The sequence below is a fragment of the Podarcis bocagei genome, assembly GCF_964188305.1.
Source record: "Podarcis bocagei genome assembly, chromosome: 7".
Taxonomy (NCBI): domain Eukaryota; kingdom Metazoa; phylum Chordata; class Lepidosauria; order Squamata; family Lacertidae; genus Podarcis; species Podarcis bocagei.
This window is the reverse complement of record NC_138132.1, coordinates 28756207-28778577: the sequence shown is the minus strand read 5'-3', so window position 1 is coordinate 28778577 and position 22371 is coordinate 28756207. Positions and strand designations below refer to the sequence as shown.

At 42.3% G+C, this 22371-nt stretch overlaps 1 protein-coding gene and 1 long non-coding RNA gene across 2 annotated transcripts in view; both read left to right on the top strand.

Moving 5' to 3' along the window:
- MACO1 (macoilin 1) overlaps positions 1–20644 on the top strand; it is a 76705-nt gene extending 56061 nt beyond the window's left edge. The window contains exons 7-11 of the mRNA XM_081204067.1: positions 10571–10729; positions 11586–11768; positions 12777–12897; positions 15938–16112; positions 18561–20644. Of these exons, the coding sequence (XP_081060193.1) occupies positions 10571–10729; positions 11586–11768; positions 12777–12897; positions 15938–16112; positions 18561–18763 (841 nt within the window). The 3' untranslated portion in view covers positions 18764–20644. The remainder of the gene's footprint in view (positions 1–10570; positions 10730–11585; positions 11769–12776; positions 12898–15937; positions 16113–18560) is intronic.
- Positions 1–22371, top strand: part of LOC308592560 — a 259350-nt gene that overhangs the window by 215859 nt on the left and 21120 nt on the right. The gene's annotated exons all lie outside the window — the stretch shown is intronic.

Genomic DNA, 22371 nt, shown 5'->3' with positions numbered 1-22371 from the left:
TTTATTGTTACAACTAATGAAGCAAGTAATATCTGCTATTAGCTTAAAATATAGGGTATTTGAGTTATGCAATAATGTACAATTGAAGGTAAGATTTACAATATCCTTTTATCAAAATAATTTAATAAGGAAGTTGTTCCTTAGAGTTGTATTGTAGTTTATTGGCTTACAAGTTTACTTCTCTAGTTGATTGTTTTTATGTCAGATTTCTCTGTTATTAATCTGATTTGTCATGTTTCTTATATGCAGTTGTATCCTTTTAATATCCAGGTTCTTGTGTCTACAATAAAATTTGTGGCTCCATAGGAACTTGAAAGGCTCTGAAAAACACTTAATGTTCTCTTTTGCAGTTTCCTATTTTCATTACAATCTGCAATATTGTAATTCTGCAAAAGGAAAAATTACATTTTGCATGTGATTTGAGCCCAGAGTTCAATCCTGTCATCACGCATATAAATGTGGTTTATATATGCAGTGCTCCTTCCACCTGAATTGATATACAGTGGTACCTCGGGTTAAGTACTTAATTCGTTCTGGAGGTCCATTCTTAACCTGAAACAGTTCTTAACCTGAAGCACCACTTTAACTAATGGGGCCTCCTGCTGCTGCTGTGCCACCGGAGCACGATTTCTGTTCTCATCCTGAAGCAAAGTTCTTGACCCGAGGAGTCTGTAACCTGAAGCGTATGTAACCCGAGGTACCACTGTATGGTCTCATACTGTAACTACACGTTACATTCTCTTGTGTGTTCCAGTACCCTAATACCTACTGCTTCTATAGAAAAGCTTCAGAAGTGGGCATTTTGGAGTAAATGGCTGTGGAGACTGGTGTTCAGCTGTTCTTCCACTGCAGTTCCCTCAGCTGTTTTCTCCCATCAGCTGCATATTTGCAAAGATATAGTGCAAACATTATATGGAGGCCCACAGAGGATAAAGCTGTTAGGGAACAGGATAAGCACCTCTTTTCTTCTTCCAGTTGCTTCTCCACAACCAGTGCCTCTTCCCAAAGCTGCTTTGGCATAATAGAAACAGCCAGAGGGGTTTCTGTTCTCATTTGCATGTGTAGCTCTGCTCTCGTGTTTGACAGGATAATAAATGTGCTTGTTTTATGGTGGGTGAATGAGAGGATCATAATACCACTGTGAACAAACCAAATGTGTGAGCTGTACTATCAATTATTTTGGCCTACCTAGCCAAATAATGTTGGCAAAAGAATGGACATTTGTAAGCTTTTGTTGTCACATAATAGTTCTTTCTCCCCCAAATATTTTATAAAAGCAAACCTAGGGCTTTATAATTGGGTGCACTTTGCTAAGGCCAGATAAATATTTTTTGCAAGGTAGCTCCAATATCAAGCGCAGGGTCATTATACACTTTTTTGTATCTACGGCCATACCTTCCCCACACCTTATGTTGCATATTATGTCAGATGAGGGTCAGGTTGGCATGGTTTGAGAGAAATGGCCTTACAGGCAAAATTGGGACCTGTGTTTTCTCCAATTAAGCCCAGGATAGAGAGTGCTGGGCTAGGTGGACTAAAGGTCTTCTGTATTGTACAGTAGCATCAGATGTTCATACACTAATAGGCCTGTGCATATGAGTGTTCTTAATCATTCCGCTCCCTCTTAGCCTCTGCTGTGCCCTCTGTACTAACCATTGGGCTGTTAGAACTGACTGGCCAATGTGATTTGGATCTAGGGGTCTTAATAGACCACAAGCTTCACACGAGTCAACAGTGTGATGCAGTAGCAGCAAAAAAAAACAAAACAAACAAACAAAAAAACCTAATTATATTCTAGTCTGCATCAACGGAAGTATGTTGTCCTGTTCAAGGGAAGTAGTAGTAGTGCGCTATTCTACCTTGGTAAACGTCTGTGAAGTGTTTTTGCTGACAATTAAAAACAGTGCTGTTCACCCAAGCATTTACTGGACATTAATTCTTGGCTAAGTGGATCTTACTGTGATTCCTAAATGGAAGAGTCAGACCAGCCTTTCTGTGAGAGTGTTCCATAAACAGGGCTCTGCCACCAAAGAAGCCAGTCTCTGGTTGGTGCACATTTTATCTCTGATATCTGCAAAAGGTTTTCTGATTAAGAATTTGGTGACTAGGCAAGTTCATATTGTTTAATTCTCTGCCCTGGTGTGGATCAGGGAAATGTATGACAGAATGATGTCAGGATATGGATTACGTGTTGCATGAAGCTGCCGTCTAACAGTCTTAAGGCTTAAATCTGTTACAATAGCCAGTGAGTGGTATGTTAACATCTCCACAAGCAGTCACTGAATGTCCTTTGGAAAAAATGCTGGCTACCAACTGACAACAATGCATTTTTATTTTTTATTTTTTTTAATCATATTTATTAAAATTTCCAATAATAACAGAATAGAAAAGTTAGAAAAGATGGAGAAAAGAAATAAATAAAAAGACCCACTTTAAACCCTTATTTTCATAACCTTCTTTTGGGGACTCCCTCCTCCCCCTCCCGACTGTATTCCCCTTTCCCTAAGTTAGTTCCACAAGCTCTCATTCCCAATTCAAACCTAATATGTTGTACCTATTAGCCAATTTAAATTACAATATCCTTAACAAAATAGAAAAAAGAAAAAAAATTCCCCCAAGATCTACCCTGTTTCCTTCCACGAATTCCCCCTTTCCCCCCCAAAAAAACATGTTAAATCAAAATACCAAAGTTATATAGAAAGATAGAAGATAAAAGATAGAAGAAGATTCAAAAAGTTGGTTGCATAGCCTTTGGATTCTAAAATTCCCCCTCCCTTCCCCGGTTTGGATTCCCCATGTCCATCAGTCTGTATGTTGTTGGCCTGGAGGTCTCAAGTCCACAGCCAAATTTTTCTCAGTCCATCTTGCCGGTTTTCTTTAAATTTGCTTATTTTGATGATGTTTAACTTCAAAAATCCAGTCTGGTAGAGGCCTTTAATTTTCCTTGGTCCTTGTTGCTCCTCCCATTGTTCTTTCCGTGACGTAGTTGGTCCTTTGCTCTTTTGTTTCTTACTTTCTCAGGTTTCTGTCTTGTTCAGCTGCAAAACCATTCTTATTCCGAAATCTAGTATCTCTACAGAGGTTTGTTATTCAGGAACAAAAACATACGTCCAATTCTTTCCTTGCTTCTATAGAAAAATTCTATTGTATTGTGAACACCTCTGTAGACAAAATAATATTTCAGTTTTGCTGCTTTCCCAGGAGATAAGACCTGTGCACATCCCGGAGTAGTTTTCCACATACGCCACTTGTAATGTCCCGAAACCCCTCTAGGGGGGTTGCAGCAACTTTGTGTCCTCTAATCCAAAAGTCAAGTTGTTGTTTCTTTTCCCCCCCCCGACATTTTGTATCCATATTTATGTCCAATTATAACAAAATTAACCAGCAAAATACTTGTAACAAAATCCTCTTTATGTTCTCAAGATTTGACAGCTACTTTGACAGCTGTCAAATTCTCCGTCTCTCTCCGCCAGGTTCTCCGAATCGCCCCGGTTCCCAGGGGGGGGTTGCCTTTTCCCTCTCGCCCTCGACTTTTCTCCTCCAGCACAATTCTTATAATATCCCATCGTGGAATTGATCATTTTTGTCAGCAATAAACTTCTGAATCGATCTTGGTTTCCCAGTCCTTGTTTTAGCGTGTTTACAATCAGGGGGGGGACTGACTTCCTTTTTAGATCCCCCCCGCTCGTGCCGAATCCGAAAAAAAGTCCTTTTTTCCCCTCCTTTTATACCCGGTTACCCAATTACTCACGGGTTGTTGTTAAATGTCCGAATTTCCAATGGAAGAAGCCAGCGCTCTCCGACGAATGGCATGCGGCTGCGCTCGGCAGGGGAAGCGATAGACTCACAGCACCACGCCGCTCCCCGGCACCCGATCCGTAGCCTTTAAAAAGGCTCCTTCACAAGTCGGGAGGGCGCTAACGGTACCAGCCGAGTCCCCATGTCCACGGGCTCCGTGCCCGTGGTTTTTAAGGGTCCCCGCGTCGCCGGCGCGGTAGGACCCAGCCCCTGCCGAGCAGACTCCCTCCGGAGCTCGGAGGGAGTCCGCCATTCGGCGATGGCGCCAACCCGGAAGTCCCGACAACAATGCATTTTTAGATGCTCTGGGTCTCTTGATCCTTCATGGCATTCATTTCACCAGGGCAGGGGTCTGCAACCTTTAAGACAAAAAGAGCCACTTGGACCCGTTTCCGAAGGAAAAAAAAAATCTGGGAGCCGCAAAACCATTGTGACATTTAAAGCATGCGTGCTGCTGCCCTCTGATCTGACAGCGGGCGGGAAGGTGACGTTGGGACGGTGCGTGACTAACGCACACACCGCCCCCATGCGACATTACAGCCAGTACAGTGCCCGCCACAGTGGGGAGTGTCGGGGCGCACAATGCGCCTCCTCCCCTCGCTAGTATCCGCCCCGGAGCCGCGGCAAAGGTGTAAAAGAGCCGCGTGCGGCTCCGGAGCCACGGGTTGCAGACCCCTGCACCAGGGGGTCTCCAAATGCAGTGGTCTCCCCTCCCCTAACTTATCAAGCATTCTGAAAATGTAGATGTGGGAGAGGGTCTCTCAGTCCTTGCTGGCTGGAAAAGATAAGGCTCAATGTCTCTCTCAGTTTTTCTGGAGAAGTGTGAGGGAAGTCTCTCACTTCACAGAAGACTTTGGAGATACTTGGGAGCAGGAGAGCATCTTACTCCTAGTTGTATCCAGTCATGGTGTGAAGTGAGAAATCAGTCATCCCCCTCTCTCAAATCATCAGTGCACGTCACAGCCTTCGAAGGAGTGAAGTCAGTCACAGCTGCAAAAAAAGGGAGGCTACCAAGCCCAACAAAAATGTTTGAATTATGCATTTTAAAAGCTTCAGTTCAGAATTCCTGTTCAAATGATGTGGGCACTCACTCACACGGTGGAAATGTGCACCCTGACCCATGTACATTCAGACGTAAGCCCAGGTAAGTTCAGCAGGGCTTACTTCCAAGTGCATAGTAACACAGCTTTCGTTTTCTAGATTAATTCAGGCAGTGTAAGAAGATCCATCATCACAAAACTAGTCTTGAGGATTTACAGTATCTTTCACATTTATTTGTTCTCCATTCATTGACCAAAACGTTTCCCTTTATGTACTTATTAGCAGATAATGGACCAGGGGCAGAAGGGCCCACGTAATGTGCTTTTATCTAGTAATGTGTTGTGTGTTTATTTTTAGACACTTGTGCAGCCACAGTACACATAGCAGAATTGAATACAGCAAGATCAGGAAACTTCTCAACTGACTACTGTATAGTCTTAGGAAGCAATTATAAGCTGATTGTTGTTCCCTTAACCATGCGTAAAATGGTTTTTAAAAACAGTTTTTTCCTTTGAACAATTTTCACTATTTGTATTTTCAGGAGGAGGAAATCAAATGGGGGCAAACCTATGCATGAATACACAAACATTTAAACTCTCTTCCAGCCCAAACGAGCTTTTCTCCTGCAAGGTTACAGATAGCCATTTAAAAAGGGAGGAAACCTAGTGAGGAAGGATGTCTGTATGTAAACTAGGAAACTTCATAGCTGCTTGTCTTGTAGATCATTAGTGGGCCTTCAAGTCAAGTTGAGCTCAGGTTATTGAGAGCTGGACTAGCAAATGAACTGGCAAGTCCTGGTTCAAGGACCCTGAAGGCATACTCTTCCATTGTCTCCCGAGACAGAGGGATGCCAAAATCTATAAATATATGAGTAGTTATGCCTAGAAACTTGAAATATTATTTATAACTCTAAGGCATGATTTCCAGATTAGGAGTCAGGATTTATCACAAGCAGATTAACAGATCACAGGCATTTTGTGGGCGTGGGTTATTGAGTTGCTGGTAGTCTCATTACCTTGGCACAATGAGCAGGTAGAATCTGCTGTCATTTGAATTAATGCTGTTTTAACAATGTAATCTAATTTGTTTTGGGGGGTTTTCCCATAATGAGATTGAAGTATTAGGAAAGTAAGCAAACTGTTTAAGAATCAGTTCTAGCTTTTGTGTTCTCGCATAACAAAAGGATATTAGCATGTGTTAGCTTTACTTTAATCCTTCTCATGCTTTCCGAAGTGGGTATAAGGGATAAAGCATATTGGAGAAACAGTTTTTCTTTCTTAAATATCCTTACGTTTCATCTCTGAGGACATACAGAGGTGAAAGAGAACTTTTTAAACTGCCCAAAATAGGTAGGGTGTGTGGAAGAGAGAGATTGGGTCCAAGGAGGGAATTTTTCACAACGGGGACAAGAAAATGAATATGTGAAAAAGAATTGAGGTTATTTTCCATTGGTTCAGGCTAGGAAGCTTTGAAAACAAAGGCTTGTCATTAAGAAAAAATTGCTGTTCCCTCCCTAAACCCCTGGGATAAACAGTTGTAAATCTATAGAAATTAGAAACTTGAAGAGTGATGAAGTAACTTCATGTGGTAGGTCCCAGAGACAGACTTTTGGGGCTAGTTCCCCTTTGAAATCTGGTTTGAGACTTTCTCCAGTAGATCCCAATACACTCTTTCCTAGGCTGCTTTAGTTAAGAGCCAGTGAGAGTCAGTGCTATGATGTAGAGATTAGATTGTGGGACTATAGCTGAATTTGAATTGCCACCCAACCACAGGCTTGTTGTAAAAATAAAATGGTGGAGGAAGGGAGAACCGCATGCCCCATCCTAAACTCCATGCAGAGTGAGATAAAAATAAACTACCCATATGCAAACCATGTCGAGCTGATAATATTGTCACATTTGAACTGGGGAAGAGCATCTTTATTTTTTCTGCTGTATTTATAGACCACTTTTCAGCCATACAATAACAGATCAAAGCAATTCACAGTTAAAACTATTCAGGTCTATTCAAAATCTAAAAATAAATCCAGAGACCAACAGGCAAAAAGCCAGTCAAATCATAGCAGCAGGAGGACAATTAAAATACAACACCAGAATAAACAAAACAGAAGCAAAAATAGCTTGCTTAATCTAATTGCTGGAGCCATGGTGAGAAAGATAAGTTTTCCCTCTCTTCCAAAAAGTGAAGAGAGACTCCTGTCAGTTGGTTAGAGTGTGGTGCTGATAGCTCTACCTGTTGAACCTTCAAGGCAAGAACCTGCCAAAGCATGGTCAGGTACTAAAACAGGCATAGGCAAACTTGGCCCTCCAGATGTTTTGGGATTAAAACACCCATCATCCCTGACCACTGCTGTTAGCTAGGGATGATGGGAGTTGTAGTCCCAAAACATCTGGAGGGCCAAGTTTGCCTATGCCTGTACTAAAACCTAGAAGCCACACACATTCTTGATTCCCTGTCCCTTTTTGCCCATTGTTTCCCACTCCTCCTCCACAGTGTTAAGTTTAAAAGAGGTATATCCCTTCTTCAAAGGTATCACCATTTCATCCCTGAAATATGTAGCCTAAAAGTCTACCCCTTTCTTACCCTAAATGCACTTTATTATAATTGGTCACTAACTAAACATTTGACCTGAAAGACAGGTTGTGAGGCTTTGTACAACAGGAATAGACAAGGTCCATGATTCAAATACGTACATTTGCATTATATCCAGATCATGAACACTGTCCTGAATAATCCACATCCTGATACCTGGGGTGTCAATGTGAATATAGCATTCGGCAAGGCTGCCATATTTGCATTATGTAAACATGTTCATTTTCTGGAATGTACATCTTTATGTGACTGCTGCCTGACTTTCTAGGATGTGTGGACAGAAAAAATGAGTCACACTGTTGTTCGTATAGTAGTGGGGCACAATAGTTAAGTATTTGATTAAAACACTGTTAGACTCTTGTTAACTAAGACAACTAATTGGCTTTAAATGCCTATCCTCATTCATATTTAGATACTATACATTGTATTAAAATGTTTTAGCGCCAGGCTAAAAGATTCTATGCAAACTGACATTTTATTTCTAAATAAGATGTACGGCAGATGGTCTCTGGTCAGGAACGATTAAAACTAAACCTTCTAAACGGCTGTGCATTTTCTCTCCTGCAGTGCAGCTCTCTGAGCCTGTGTGAAAAAGAGAAATATAAACAATGGTGTATCTTGGATCTAAAATACACTTCTCTATTTACCATGTAAAACAGTTTGATCACGATGTGTGTGTGGTGGTAACAATACGGTTCTGCTTGCATTCTTCTAGCCACAGACAAGGTGACTGACAGCATTGAACTGCCCCATTAGAGCAAGGGTGGTATGCAGTGAAGGCAAGGTTTCTATGGATCCTATGGATCACTCAGCGGAATGCATGTGCCAACCAAGCAGATGGTTGGCACTGGCAATACTCATTTGGTGGGGGAACTGATCTCCCTTCATTTTCAGTTATTGTGTGTGTTTTGTCACAGAAGGTTCTGTGTACAGTCGTATTTGGGAGTAGTATAAATGAATGTGACTTGGTGTTTAGGACCCTCCAAATGTTGCTAGACTACATCTCCCATCCTCTCTGACAATTGGCCATGGTGGTCATTGCAGTCCAACAGCATCTGGAAGGCCACAGGTTCTCTCACCCATGTCCTAGATTGTTCACTGAGCTACTTTGCATATACTTTGATTTCCTGATTCAGAATAGAAGACAGCTCCCCTTTTCCAGGGGACTGCAGTTACCCAGCAGTGGGTGGAGGGATGCTGCCCACGTCAGTAGGACACCCAGCCGCATCACGCCTCCTGGCTGACCAACCGGGTTAGCTGTGGGCGTGGCCACCTGCCATTTAAACAGCGGTGCGACATTGGGCACCCTCCATTTGTCTCCTTTCGTCGGATCTCACAGCCCACCCACCATCTTTGCTTGTGTTGCTTGACTATGACCTTGCTGTGACTAGTGCTGGTCACCTGGTTGTTGGGGCCGGGTAGGAATTTTTCCGCTTGGCAAATTGGCACCAGCCATTTGGTTTTCGCCTGCCTAGTAGCTATTGTTACAATTTTGCAAGGTTAGGCAAAGTAAGCCTTGTCATGGGAGGGGCAGTTGTTGCCTCCGGCCTGCCCCTCCACGTTAAGGGTATCCCGTTAAAGGGATCCGGGGGTGTGCTTTCTGTCCGAAGCCTGGATGTGGGCTAGGGCCATGCCACGACCCCATTGGTGACCCTGGGGGTGCTCTTAACTGATGTATATCATAGGGCTCCCCCTATCGGTGGTTGACCCTTTGAGACTTCCTGCAGACGGGCAGGAGTCAGGATAGAGTCTTGCTTCACCCAATTGCCTAAGCTAAACCACTCACATCTGTAACCAATAAAGTTGTGGCCTTATTTATCCCATTAACCCAACATATGTGTGTCTTATTTCTGGGGGAACTGCGGGGCCTGGGGCCTTGCCACGCATGAGGGTTATGGATTTAAAAAAATAAATGCTATTATATTGAGACTATTTGTCAGAGTGAGAAGAAACTGTCATTTAAATCAAGACTTTTAGTGGTGTAGTATTAACTAAATGAGCCACCTTGGCAGGAAAGGTAAAATATCAATTTACTTGAATGGCTGACATGGTTGTTAACTTTCAGTTGCTTTTATTTTTAGTTTGTATGTTGAGGCAAGATGGGGTGGGTGTGGGGCGATAGGAGCTTGCCAAAATCCTCTATCACTTATATATATTTGCTAGGTAAACCATGAAATTGTACTATTAAGATTTGAGTACACAGAATTGAAGTTAAAGCTTTCTAATGCTAAACTTTGCTGTGTTGTGTTCTCTTTATCACAGTTAATGTCAATAAAAGAAAGGGTTACCTTCTAGCCTGGGAAACGTACTTGCACGTACAACTGACAGATCCCTATTTATATCCCAAGTAAAGGCCAAACTACATATGACTGTGGCAGATCTGTGTTTTCAAATGTGGTTCGAGGAAACGGGTGCATGTGTGATTTTGGAACATAAAATGGTCATACGAGCGTCTGATTTTGAATTGTACTGTCCTTCTCAACCGGTTGCTTCTACCCTTTCCATTTCATGAATAACTTTCCCCCAGCCAAGCTTCAATACCAGAAGTGAGTCTGGCTGGCATAAAAATAACTGGAGAAGAGATTTAAAGGGTCTGTGGGTGGTGGGAGGGGGGTCAGTGCAGAAATGTCAGGTGTACGAGGAAGGAGGCTCATCATCCTACCTACACATCACTTTTGCTATGCAAATTGCCTCCCTTATCTCACCAGCTTGCAACTTAGTTCTGCCAGTCGTGTATTGCTTGACCCAAAAGATTGCACATTAATGGATGCAATGAGATAAGAGGTTGGGTGGAGAAAGTGGAAACACGCTTAAAGGCCCTTGATGGCCTTTTCTTAAAGGAGAAGCCCAGGGCCAAACTTTGAGCATTCATTAGATCCACCATGTCCAACTCCCCAAAGACTGCAATCTACTCCCACTATAAAAAAACTGGAAGTGATCTACCCATTGGAATGACGAAAGATTTTTTTGGGGGGGAGGGAGGGATCACTCAGGATCACGCAATTGGCCAGGGGCGACCCGCAATCGACTGGTAGATCGCAATCAACCTGCTGGACAGCCCTGCAATAGATAAATGAAGCTATCTCTGTTCTCTTTAAAAATACATAAATTAAAAAGGAACTACTGCTCTTTATCCTAGGCTGGAACAAGATATTAAGAAGTTAAAGGCCGACCTGCAGGCAAGCAGGCAGATTGAACAAGAGCTGCGCAGTCAGATTGGTTCTCTGACCAGCACAGAGCGGGGGATTCGGTCTGAAATTGGACAGCTCCGACAAGAAAATGAGCTGCTTCAGAATAAGTAAGTTTGGTTCTCACTTCGCAATATAGTGAGCCTTTTCCTCCCAGCTGATTTTTGTACTTGTAATCTGAATTTTTTTAAATCAAATGCAGATTTTTGAAATCTCAAAGCCCAAGCCAGGCAAAGTTTATCTCTCTTGAGCTCCATTCATCATTTCAGTGGAAAGAGATTTAAGATTTTAAAGTTCTTGACTATGCCCAGATAAAGGCCTAAATTTTGCACTCTGAACTGTTTGCTATAGTACCACACTCTTTTAGTACTGACAGTGCTGTAGAAATTAATAACTCTTTCCTATTGATCTGTAAAAATGCTATATGAGCATATGGAGAATGACATTTATCTCTTGTTCAAAGAGGCACATGATTTAAACAGCTAAAGGTCAGGCTTAACAGAAAAGTTATTCACACCTTAGCTCTGCTATAGTGCTGATTTCCTTCCACTCTAATCTAATAAAAAGTGATGCACATAGTGTCCCCCTACTCAAATCCTTCCTATTATCCACTGAACTCTTACCCAAACTGGTAATTCATTGGAATTTAGGCATTTATATACAAATTTCTCTTAAGACGAGTTCTGCTTTGACTTGTAGTGATTGGAGGTTGTATCCAGTGCTAGTCCTACTCAAAGCAAACCCATTGGTCATGACTTAATTTCACGAATTTTAATGAGTAGGACTAGCATTGAATGCCACTCATGTGTCCCCCTAAAATCTGCTAAAATTTAGAGAGCAGTCTCCATTTTCTCAGAAGGGAAGGCTGAGCACTTAAAAGAAGTTACACTTCTGGAATAGTACTTTATTTTCTTCTCAGGCTAAAGAAAGTAGCAGGGATCATGTTCCTTTTCTTCCCTCTTTCAGACTACATAATGCTGTGCAAATGAAACAAAAAGATAAGCAGACCATTGGCCAATTGGAGAAAAAACTCAAAGCAGAGCAAGAGGCACGAAGCTTTGTAGAAAAGCAGTTGATGGAAGAAAAGAAAAGGAAGAAGTTGGAAGAAGCAACTGCTGCGCGGGCTGTTGCGTTTGCTGCTGCTACCAGGTACTAAGCTCCCTCCCTCATAACGCTAGAATTTGGTGACATCCAGTGAAGCTGAATATTGGAAGATTGAGGACCAACAAAAGAAAGTACAATTTATTATATGCGTGTGATTTTTTAAAGGTGTATAATATGAAAAAACAGATTCAGATAATAAAAATAAATGTCCTGGTCTGTGCCATTTGAAAAAAACAGAGTCAGATAATAAAAATAAAAGTACTTCGCACAGTGCATATTTAAACAGTGATGGCCACCAACTTGGATGGCTTTGAAAGAGGATTTGACAAATTCATGGAGGAGAGGGCCATTGATGGCTAATAGCCATGATGGTTATTCTCTGTCACCACAGTTGGAGGCAGCAGTGCTTCTGAATACAGTCAGACCTCAGTTGTCGCACATAATCCGTTCCGGAAGACCGTTCATAATAGTAATATTAATTTAGTATTCAACTTCCGAAAAGTTCAACAACAACCGAGGTGCGGCTTCCAGTCGGTTGCAAGAGCTTCTTGTATTCAAGCGGAAGTCGCTTTGGACGTTCAGGTTCCAAAAAATGTTCAAAAACTGGAGCATTTACTTCTGGGTTTTCGGCGTTTGGGAGCCGAAACGTTCGAAAACGGAGCCGTTTGAGAACTGAGGTTTGACTGTACCAGTTGTTGGAAACCACAGGAGGGCAGAGTGCTTGGATCCTGCGTGCTGGTTTCCCACAGGCATCTGATTGGACACTGTGAGAACAAGATGCCACTGGCCTGATCCAGCAGGCTTTTCTTACGGTCTTACAGTGTTTCAGGTTGCAGGGAGGGATCGCATTTTTGTATTCTCTTTTGCTTGATGATCACCAAGCTGTTTTATAGAAACAGCAAAAGGTATAAAGGCACGTGACACCATCACTTGGCCAAAGATGAGCAGACCTGGAAGTGTGACTGCCTGATTGTAACAACACTTTAAAAAAAAAGTGGCACACATTGAAAGTCTCTCTTTCCCCACTCCCTTGGTTCTTGTTTTGTTTGGCAGAGGGGAATGCACTGAAACTTTACGAAATCGCATCAGAGACCTGGAGACAGAGTGCAAGAAGTTAACGATTGACATAAAGCTGAAAGAAGATCAGATACGAGATCTAGAAATGAAAGTGCAGGTAATGAGAGTGCACCATGACATTGCATGCCTCCTTCACAGCCTGAACCTGACCCTTCAGAATGCCTGCCACATTTTCTGTGAGAGAATAGTGCATAGGGTTGTGTTTCTTTCTAAATAGGCCGGACTTAGTCTAAAAGCTAATTTTTCTTTGTCATGCCTCCCTCTTTCCTTGAAGGAAACCTGCCTACTTGAGCTTTGCCAAACACCACTTTAATCCCCCCCCATTTTTTTATTAATTTTCACAAAATTATAAACAAATAAAGCACACAAACAAACATAAATCATTGCCAAACACCACTTTAAGGTGTGTTTTTTTACACATTACATTTGAAGATGGGCCATGGATGGCCAGCCCCATGGGATGTACAAGCCTAGAGCTGAGAAAACACAAATAGTCAAGGAAGCTCCTGACATGCACACACAGTTATCAGCATCTAGTGTTTCATGACTTGGCTCACTTCTGGAGGCCAAGTTTCATCTGTAATATACTTCTGCATACCTTGAAGTTCCTACAGGTATGCTGAAAACTTTGATCTATTTGCAGATTGCCCTGTTTTTTTCCTTCCCAAAGTGATTGGCACAGGACCACCCCTGTTCAGTATTAAGTGGGAATTGATAGATTTTTATATTCTTCCTTAGTAGGATAATCATCCTGTTTATCCTCATAATACATTTATAATGTTAGGTGCCTTGCGGTTAAAATATAATACTTTAAATAAACTAATTGCAGTTTTTGAGCCCTCTTGGAGGAGAGGAGAAATTAAAATAGTGAGGGAATGGTATTTGCTGGGGATAATCAGTGGACAGAGAAAGGGTTAATCACTTACCCTCCAAAAAGTGTAGTCCCAACCTGAAACAAACTATGATGTTCATTTGTATAACACTCTTACTCCATTGTTAGAAAAGCAAGCTTTGATTAAAGTTTTTAGGAACAGTGTCAGTTTTAAATAGAAATGTGCATTTTAAAATAACTCTGTAAAACATAGTATCAAGTTTTACACTTGTTTCTGAACCTGTTCATGGTTTCCCCCATAAATTTGCAGTGAAATGTTTCTGTGTTTTCCTCTTCCTCTTCCGCAGGCCCACATAATCAAAGTGGCTAGGGAAAAGTAGTGTGGCCCTTGCTTTGCTACACAGGGAGCTGTGAAATGTACAAGGAATATTTTCGTAATAATCAAAAGCTTCTCACTTGTGTTTTAAAGTGAAAAACAGTTTGACTTTTTGTTTTCTACAGGTATATTAAGTAAAACCTATTTTTTTATTGGCATTCTCAAGTACATTTAACTCTGGAGGCTAAAATAGTTTGAGAACCCAACCCTTAAAATAAAGCCTGTACAGGTTGAGTAACTTGTCAAAACCCCTTAAGCAAACATTTTAATTTACAGAGAGGGAATGTTATATAACGTTCTCCCCCATTTATCAGAAAGTTGGAATTTATTGAGCTTTTCTCTAGCACTTCATTCTTGTACTCACTTTGCCTGTGGGGCCCCACCTGGTTTCCGGTCCTGATTTGCCTTCTCCCTATTGTGGGGAGAGTCCGCAGTGCAGCGGAAAAGGATATATTTTTCACTGAGGAGGTCCCAGGTTCAAGCTGTGGTATTCCAACTGAGCAAAGTGTGTGCATTCAGGTAGCAGGGCTAAGAAAGATTCTCTGCCTGAGACTCTTCAGAGCAACTTTCATCCTGGGCTAGATGAAGTATAAGGCAGTATCATGTGTTGATATTTCTCTGATGAGGTCCAAGTGGGCCTAATAGGTTTAGGCCAGCAGTGGAACATGTTTTTTCAGTCTGAGGGCTGTATTCCCTTCTGGGCAACCTTCCAGGGGCCACATGCCAATGCTGTGGAAGACCAGAGGGAGAATTGGGAGGAATGAAATGTTTACCTTTGTGCTGTATGCTAGTTTCTACCCACACCTCTATCCAGCATCAAGGGAAGCAAGAGACATTATCAGAGCTATAGACTGCAACCAGGCAGGCAACAATGCTCAAGGAGGGTGCAGAGCAAGACCAGATGGGGTTTGTGGCCTTGGGAGAGTCCTGAGGCCAGATAGGGAAACTTGGAATGTCACATTTGGCCCCCACCCCTAAGGTTCCCCACTTACACCATGGCTGGCCAACTTCTGATGGTAGAAACTTGTGCCATACCTTGGTAAGAACAGGAAGGCCCATGGGCGTAGCTATGTGTGGAGTGCTGCTTATGGTCCTCTCCAGCTGTCAATTACTCTGCTGCTATTGCATGCTTCCCAGCTCAGAAAACTAGAAGTGACCACCACCACCATTAGACTCTCACTGTTTCAACTGGGACAGTCTCTTTCCCAGCCTGGCATATAGTCCGCCTACATTTAGTGCAGGACGTGCAGGTTGACTTGAAGGTTGGCCGCCACTAGCTTAGATCAGCTTCTGCCTTTGCTCAACCTGCTTTGCATTAGAGGCTGTGGGTAAAGTCTATCATCACCACTCTCATTCCACCCCAGGAAAACTGGTTGTGGGATCAGGAAGAGACTGTACTGCCATGAACATAGAGGGTCCATATCTCGGACTGACTTCCTGGGGGTGGGACATCCATACAGCTTGCTCTGACATAATCTCACAAATTTACATTGACTTCCTAGTTAAATGTGGTTTTCAAGACTGGAAATTTGTGCGTCTTAATCAACAGCAGATTGGAAGAGCCCCCACATCAAGCCGGCTTTGTGTTCTGCAATTGGTACATTGTTCATGTTGAATGAGCCGTAAGAATACACTGTAATCTATTCTGAGCCCTTGGGGAGGCTGGGTGAAAAAAACTGTATTACTACAGCTGAACATGTCGATTTCCAAGCTGCAGCTTCTACAGAGCTAAATTGCCTTATGAACACGTATATTTTACATACTGCACTTGAGGTCAAAGAATATAACCAAGTTGCTCTAAACCCAGCATACTGCAGATTTGACCCCAATTTTTCCCCTTCCCCAGCCACAACCCTCAGTCTTGTTCTTTCCCCTTTATCTCAGTATAAAGTTGCTGTTTGTAACAGTCCTGCTTTAATTACTCTCAAGGAACTGCGGAAGTACAAAGAGAACGAAAAGGATACAGAGGTGTTAATGTCAGCACTTTCAGCCATGCAGGATAAGACACAGCACTTAGAGAACAGCTTGAGTGCAGAGACAAGGATCAAGTTGGACCTGTTCTCTGCATTAGGAGATGCAAAAAGACAGCTTGAGATAGCTCAAGGTAAGTGGGATTCTCCGTGCTGCTGGGCAAAGTGATAGAAAATGAGGTAGTGCCCTCTACTGTCCAGTGAGATACCATGGGATACCAAAGAATCCAGTGTTCCTGTGAAAAGCACTTCTGTGCAAACACTGGGGACTGTGTGGGTGCTTGCTGGTTTTTATAGCCTTGCTGCATTTTCTTCAACTACTTCAAAGCCTGCTCCACAGCCCCAGTCTGCCACAGGACTATGAAGGACTCCATTGGGAAGGATGAGTCAGAAAAGCCCCAATACACACTTCCTGTTCTGCTCGTAGCCCTTTTGATTTTGGCTGCTGACAGCTAGAACTACCTTTTTGGAAATTGTTCCCGCTTGGAATATATGGGAAATCCCCCCCCTCCCCCAATAAATTTGTCCTGTCTTAGTAACCACACCACCACCCCGGACAAACTTCTAAGCCTTGTTGGCATTATTTTGGCTTTCCTTGAGATTCCTCAGATTTTTTTGCCTAAGGAGGACCCCAGCGCCACACTGAATTTTGCTTTAGGCAACATTTCAGTAGCTCCTCCATGCTGCAGTAGGGCTCAAACCTTAACGAGCATTTGTTCGGTCAGGTTAACTACTGCTTGGACGTCCAACAGTAATTCTGAAAGTCTCCGTGGAAACAGGTTAAACAAGAGAGTGCAAAGGACTGGTTTGGAGACGTGAGAGTAATTGCTTTGGTCCACCTGAACAGCAGTGACTTGGTCAGACAATCCTAATCAAATGCAGCAAACTCCACACCAAAGAAATCAACAGTGTTTTGTTTCTCTTTAGAGTGGAAGCAAACTGCTAGAAAACAGATGGTTAAATTTTTATTGGATCTCTGAGTGCAACTCCAAGTGCGGATGCTGCAGAAACGTAATGTGGTAGAAAATTAATAGCCCAGGCACAGCTGGAATTCTTCATTTTGTATACTCTGTCCAGGAAAACAAAATGCTGAGGGAAGTGGGAAGAGCAAATAATAAATGGCAATTTGCTTAAATAGTTTAATTTGTACTTCTCCCTCCTTAGCTGTTACTTTATTTTCTAACCTTGGGAAAATAACCTTCTTGCATAGGCCTCTATAAAAATGCCATTAGAGTTCTCTTCCAGGAAGTTCTAAGGAAATATCGTTTTTTCACCTCCAAGTTTTTAGGAAATCCAGCAGGTGTATGTGCCCCCAGACAACCTTCATACAGTACCTTTCTTTACTGTTTGCAGTGATCCAATTCACAGCTTCTCATTCCTCCCTGTGCTCCTGCTTTGGAGCCGCTTTTTATTTGTCCAGGCTTTTTTGTTCATTGAGTGGCCCATCCTTTGCCCTCATTTTAAAGTGGGGGTGGTAGGAGAACTCCCAGCTGTCCCGTTCCTGCCTTACTGTGCTGTGATGGTTTCATTAAAGCAGGGCAACATGAAGAGCATTGGTCTTGGCAGCAGGGATACAACAAAGGCAAATATTTTGTCTCTCCGGAAAATATTGCTGGAAAGGGCAAGCTCTTTGCTGTGAAAATGCGTGCCAAACTCTGCCACTTCCTGTTCCTTCCCAGCTCTTCTTGTGATTTGCTTTGGGCTGTAAACTTCCACTTTAGCCAGCAGAGGGCGCACAAAGTTAACAAAAGAACAGTCTCCTTCTATTTTTGGATGGAAAATCCTATTCAAGATAAAGTCCCATCAAGTCAACTTTGCCTAAATCATGCTCACCACCAGTACAAACCTATTCCACCCACCCCACTCCATCACCAAATAAAGAAGATAAGTACTGAAGGAAAGAAAGTAGATGTATGATTTCTACCCAAAACTTGGAAATAGGTAAAGCAAGAGTTTCCAGCATTAAGGAAATCTGAATGAACGGGTTAAAATAAAATGTGTCAAGAACACTGTCTTAGTAAAGGTATGCTTGTAAAGATCTTCCTTCCGTTTCACATGGCCGTAGAAGGAATGTGGAAATTATCTGCCAGAGCTAAATCTATTGATTACTGTGGAACACTCAGGTTTTAATTTAGCTTTGCAGTTCTTTTTTTAAAAAGCTGTGCATGTTGTTTTAAAAAGTAAAGGTATCCCTGACCATGAGGTTGCAGCTCTCATCTCACTTTACTGGCCGAGGGAGCCAGCGTTTGTCTGCAGACAGCTTCTGGGTCATGTGGCCAGCATGACTAAGCTGCTTCTGGCGAACCAGAGCAGCGCACAGAAACACTGTTTACCTTCCCGCCGGAGCGGTACCTATTTATCTACTTGCACTTTGCCGTGCTTTTGAACTGCTAGGTTGGCAGGAGCAGGGACTGAGCAACGGGCGCTGACCCCGTCGCAGGGATTCGAACCGCCAACCTTCTGATCATGCCACTTCTGATCCCCTCAGACTCCACCCCATAACATGTTTGTCCACAGTTTTTATCTGGTATAAAAACCTGGCATTTGGTGACAGTTCTTTTCCCTCCTCTTTAATATTGCAGGGCAAATAATTCAAAAGGATCAGGAGATCAAGGACCTAAAACAGAAGATAGCAGAAGTCATGGCAGTCATGCCCAGCATAACATACACTGCGGCCACCAGCACACTGAGTCCTGTTTCCCCACATTACTCTTCCAAATTTGTGGAGACCAGCCCTTCTGGACTTGATCCCAATGCCTCAGTTTATCAACCCCTGAAGAAGTAAAGACCAGCTTCCAGTTTGTCACACGGAAGGCATCACACAGAAAAATATCTTGCAGTCAAGATGAAATTTGTATTGTGTGAGACTGTATTGATTTATTGTTTAAAATAAAAAAATAAAAAAGAGGGAAGTGGGGGGAAAGAACCTGACCATCAAGGTTTGGCTAGAACTGCCCATCAGTTTTTTCTTGTAAATTTTTAGAAAACCTCACAGAACTTTATACGGTTTCTTTCTTGGCCAACGCATTAAGGGAAAAAGAACCCACGACTCTTGGTTTTCACATAGCAAATTCTGCCTCTCTTTTTTTCCCCAAAAAGAACACCTCTTGTAAGGTTTCCTCTTGAAAGGATAAATTAACACAGAGCTCCGCTTGATACAAAACCCTTTCTTCCCATTTAAAAAAAAAAAACATAATGAAGCCAAAATTACAAATTAAGAGTTCAAAGGAATAATGATGGAAATTCCTTAGGGTTTTTTTTTTTAGGGCAAGAGGGTTTAAGTGCTCAAGCAAAGCTTTTGATGATGTTAGTGGATTGTGAGGCAGAGGGATGGGGAAGCGCATGTGCAAGAAATCTATTAGCTTACCCCTCTAAGGACCAAACCATATTTAAGGGGGCATCAGTTTTAAGGGAGGGCATAAGGATTGCAGAAAGGGTGTAGACAATAATGTAACATTGGTGGTTGTGTAAAGTGTTTAGTTTCCCATCGGTGTATTTAGTCACTTGAGAACTGCTAACAGTCTTGTTCAACAGTGCCTTGGGGAAAAAAAGATATTTCAAGAGGAAACTCGTTCATTTAAACAATTTTCTCCCGCTTTCACTATCATCTAGCTTGTAATGCCAAGCTCGTTTTACAGAGTCTACTGCAGATCGTACATGGTAATTTAGGTGCCCGTTGCAATCCTAGTTTACATCTCTTTTTTGTTTGTTTGTTTTGGGTACAAAATCCAACAGTGTTCATATGGTTAGGATATGCTGTAGAGGGCTCAGTAGCAGCAGAGGGAGTGTTTTGGTGAAGGCGGAACTGTGCAATGTACTATATACAGTACAAGAGACTGTCAGGTTGGCTCAAGAACATGGCAGTTTGCGGGTTTTCTTTTTTAAAAAGTCAACTGCGATTATGCTTTATATCATCTTGTGTTTGACAATTTAATTTCAATGGGGCTGACAAAATCTCAGCAGTTGTGCCAAGGAGCTTTTTTAAAAAAATAGTAATTTTTTAAAAAAGAAACTCATAAAATTGCACAAAGATTTAAGTTTAAATGTATATTGTGCATTGGTAGGAAAGTGTGTTGCACTGGCGACTTTCAAAGTGTTTAAGGTTTGGGTGTGGGTGGGAGGGGACATGGTGGGAGGGGTACAAAATCGTATTAGTAACTAGCAAAATTATAAAATCAAACCATTATGATTTTGCCAACATGCAGTGGACTCTGGAAGGACAAAGTTCTTCTTTAAAAACAACAGCAATTTTTAAAGTTTCATATGAATTGGCAAGTATGCCTTGTTTTAAAAAAAATTAAGTAGGACAAGCAAGTCAATAAAAATAGTATTAAAATCCATCATTTTAAATCAGATTCTTTTGAGATAAAAAAACTTCTAGCTTTAGCCAGGTGTGCATGTTGCTGTCATTTTGCATTTTTGAATCATCTTGTGTAATTGTCACCATGAAAGTGTTACTCAGAAATGTCATAGGTTTTCATCTTTGTGCAAAACATGGACTATTGTCACTGACTTTTTTGTGTTGAGGTTCCCCCATTTTTTATTTTTTTATTTTTATTTTTTTGCTGCCCTTTGGGCACAACTTTTGTTGAAATACTCGGTCTTGGCTGCATTCTTTTTTTTTTCTGTGGGGTTTACAAAAAATAAACATTTTCTTGCAGATAAAGTAGTTTTCTACTTTTTTAAAAGAAGAAATGCTATTATTATTATTATTTATTAGAGTTGTTAGTTGCTTGTAACCTGAAGATCAGTTGATTTGGTGCTCTAGTGCTACAAGCCTTCTCTCACCACAAACTGAAAATTGATGGGAAAATACACTGGAAAGTGTGTGCTAACATGTGCTTGACACAACTTCATATATCCACCCTAGCATGCCAATTAGAATGAATGCCCATTAAATAGCTGGCTGTCTTACCTTCCTGAAAATGTTGTGCAAACGAATCTGGATGGATTCTCTATTAATGGGTCATATGGAAGTGACCTGGGTCTATCAGCTGGTTAATCTTACAACTTTTGGTTGATCAGTAGAATCTGCATATATTTGCTTATGAGGCAAAGCAATTTTCAAGAAAAGTGCACACTGGTGGTTTTTATAATGGGGGGCAGGGCGGGGATTATCTAAGAATAGGTTGATTCACACATTACATGGTGACTAAGTGACCACCCACAACATGCTCCTTCCCACCAGCTGAAACGCTCATTTTTTTTCTTGTCATCTTTATGAGGTTGGAGCCAATGTTACAGATTGACCTTAGCGAGAGCTGCCTGCCAAAGGGAATAGTTGCCTGGCTTGTAAAATCTGATGTGTCTGATCTTACCTAGAAATTTGGCACCAGTTGATCAGGTAGGTTCTGCTCTATGCAAGCGCTTAACCATGATTTACACTAACCATAGGTTGGTGCTTTAACCTCATTAAGATCCCGAATGTATTAGGTTGCCAAGCTAAGCCCTTTTCCTTGAGAATGTTTGCATGAAGACACCTGGCGTGCCCTGACTGTGCCTAATCCTTAACAATAGTCTTAGAAATAACAAGAATCTCTGGCTAAGGAAAACAAACCATAGTTAAGCCAGTGTTTCCCAACCTTTTTTGGGCAAAGGCACACTTGTTTGATGAAAAAAATCTCGAGGCACACCACCATTACAGCCCCGTGACGTCAGCGCGCAGCGTCACGCCGGGAGGGACGCACGAAAGTGTAAGTTTCAATTTTTTCCCCTCCCCCTTGCCGGGGAACCTCCAAGCTTTGGGGGTGGGGGGGGGGAGGAGGCAGCAAAGCGAGGCAGGAAGGAGAGCGCGGCTTGGCTGGGTGAGCTTTGGCAGGGAATGAGAGCCGCGAGGTGGGCGCTGCGGACGGAGGCGCTGCCCGCCGAGCTCGCAGGCAGCCAGGCAGGCAGACGGCGAGAGCCCCGCGCTGGGCGGCCTCTCCTCGCCGCCGCCGCCCCGCCTCGCCCGCCTCCCTCCAGGCAACATCTCGCGGCACACCAGGCAACATCTCGCGGCACACTAGTGTGCCGCGGAACAGTGGTTGGGAAACACTGAGTTAAGCAATACATTTTTTCCATGTGCCTGGAGAGTGCTTCAAATACAAACCAAATTTAGCCAGACTCTATAGGGCGACCTGATGGACATTGAACCCTACCTTTTTCCTTCTACACATGACAAAATTAGCTCTGGGTATCTGTTTACTCAAACCAAATCTGCGAGGGCTAAAAAAAAATGGACCGAAGGTCTGAAAAATGACATTGTTTTATTTATTTCCTACAAAGATCTTTACTTTCCTCCTAAAGCATGCCAAATGCTCAAAGCCTTCTTAAATCGAAGTGCAATGCAGTTTGTGAACTATGCTATCCTTCCTGGATGATTAGGACAGACATTACATTACATTGTCCCAATTA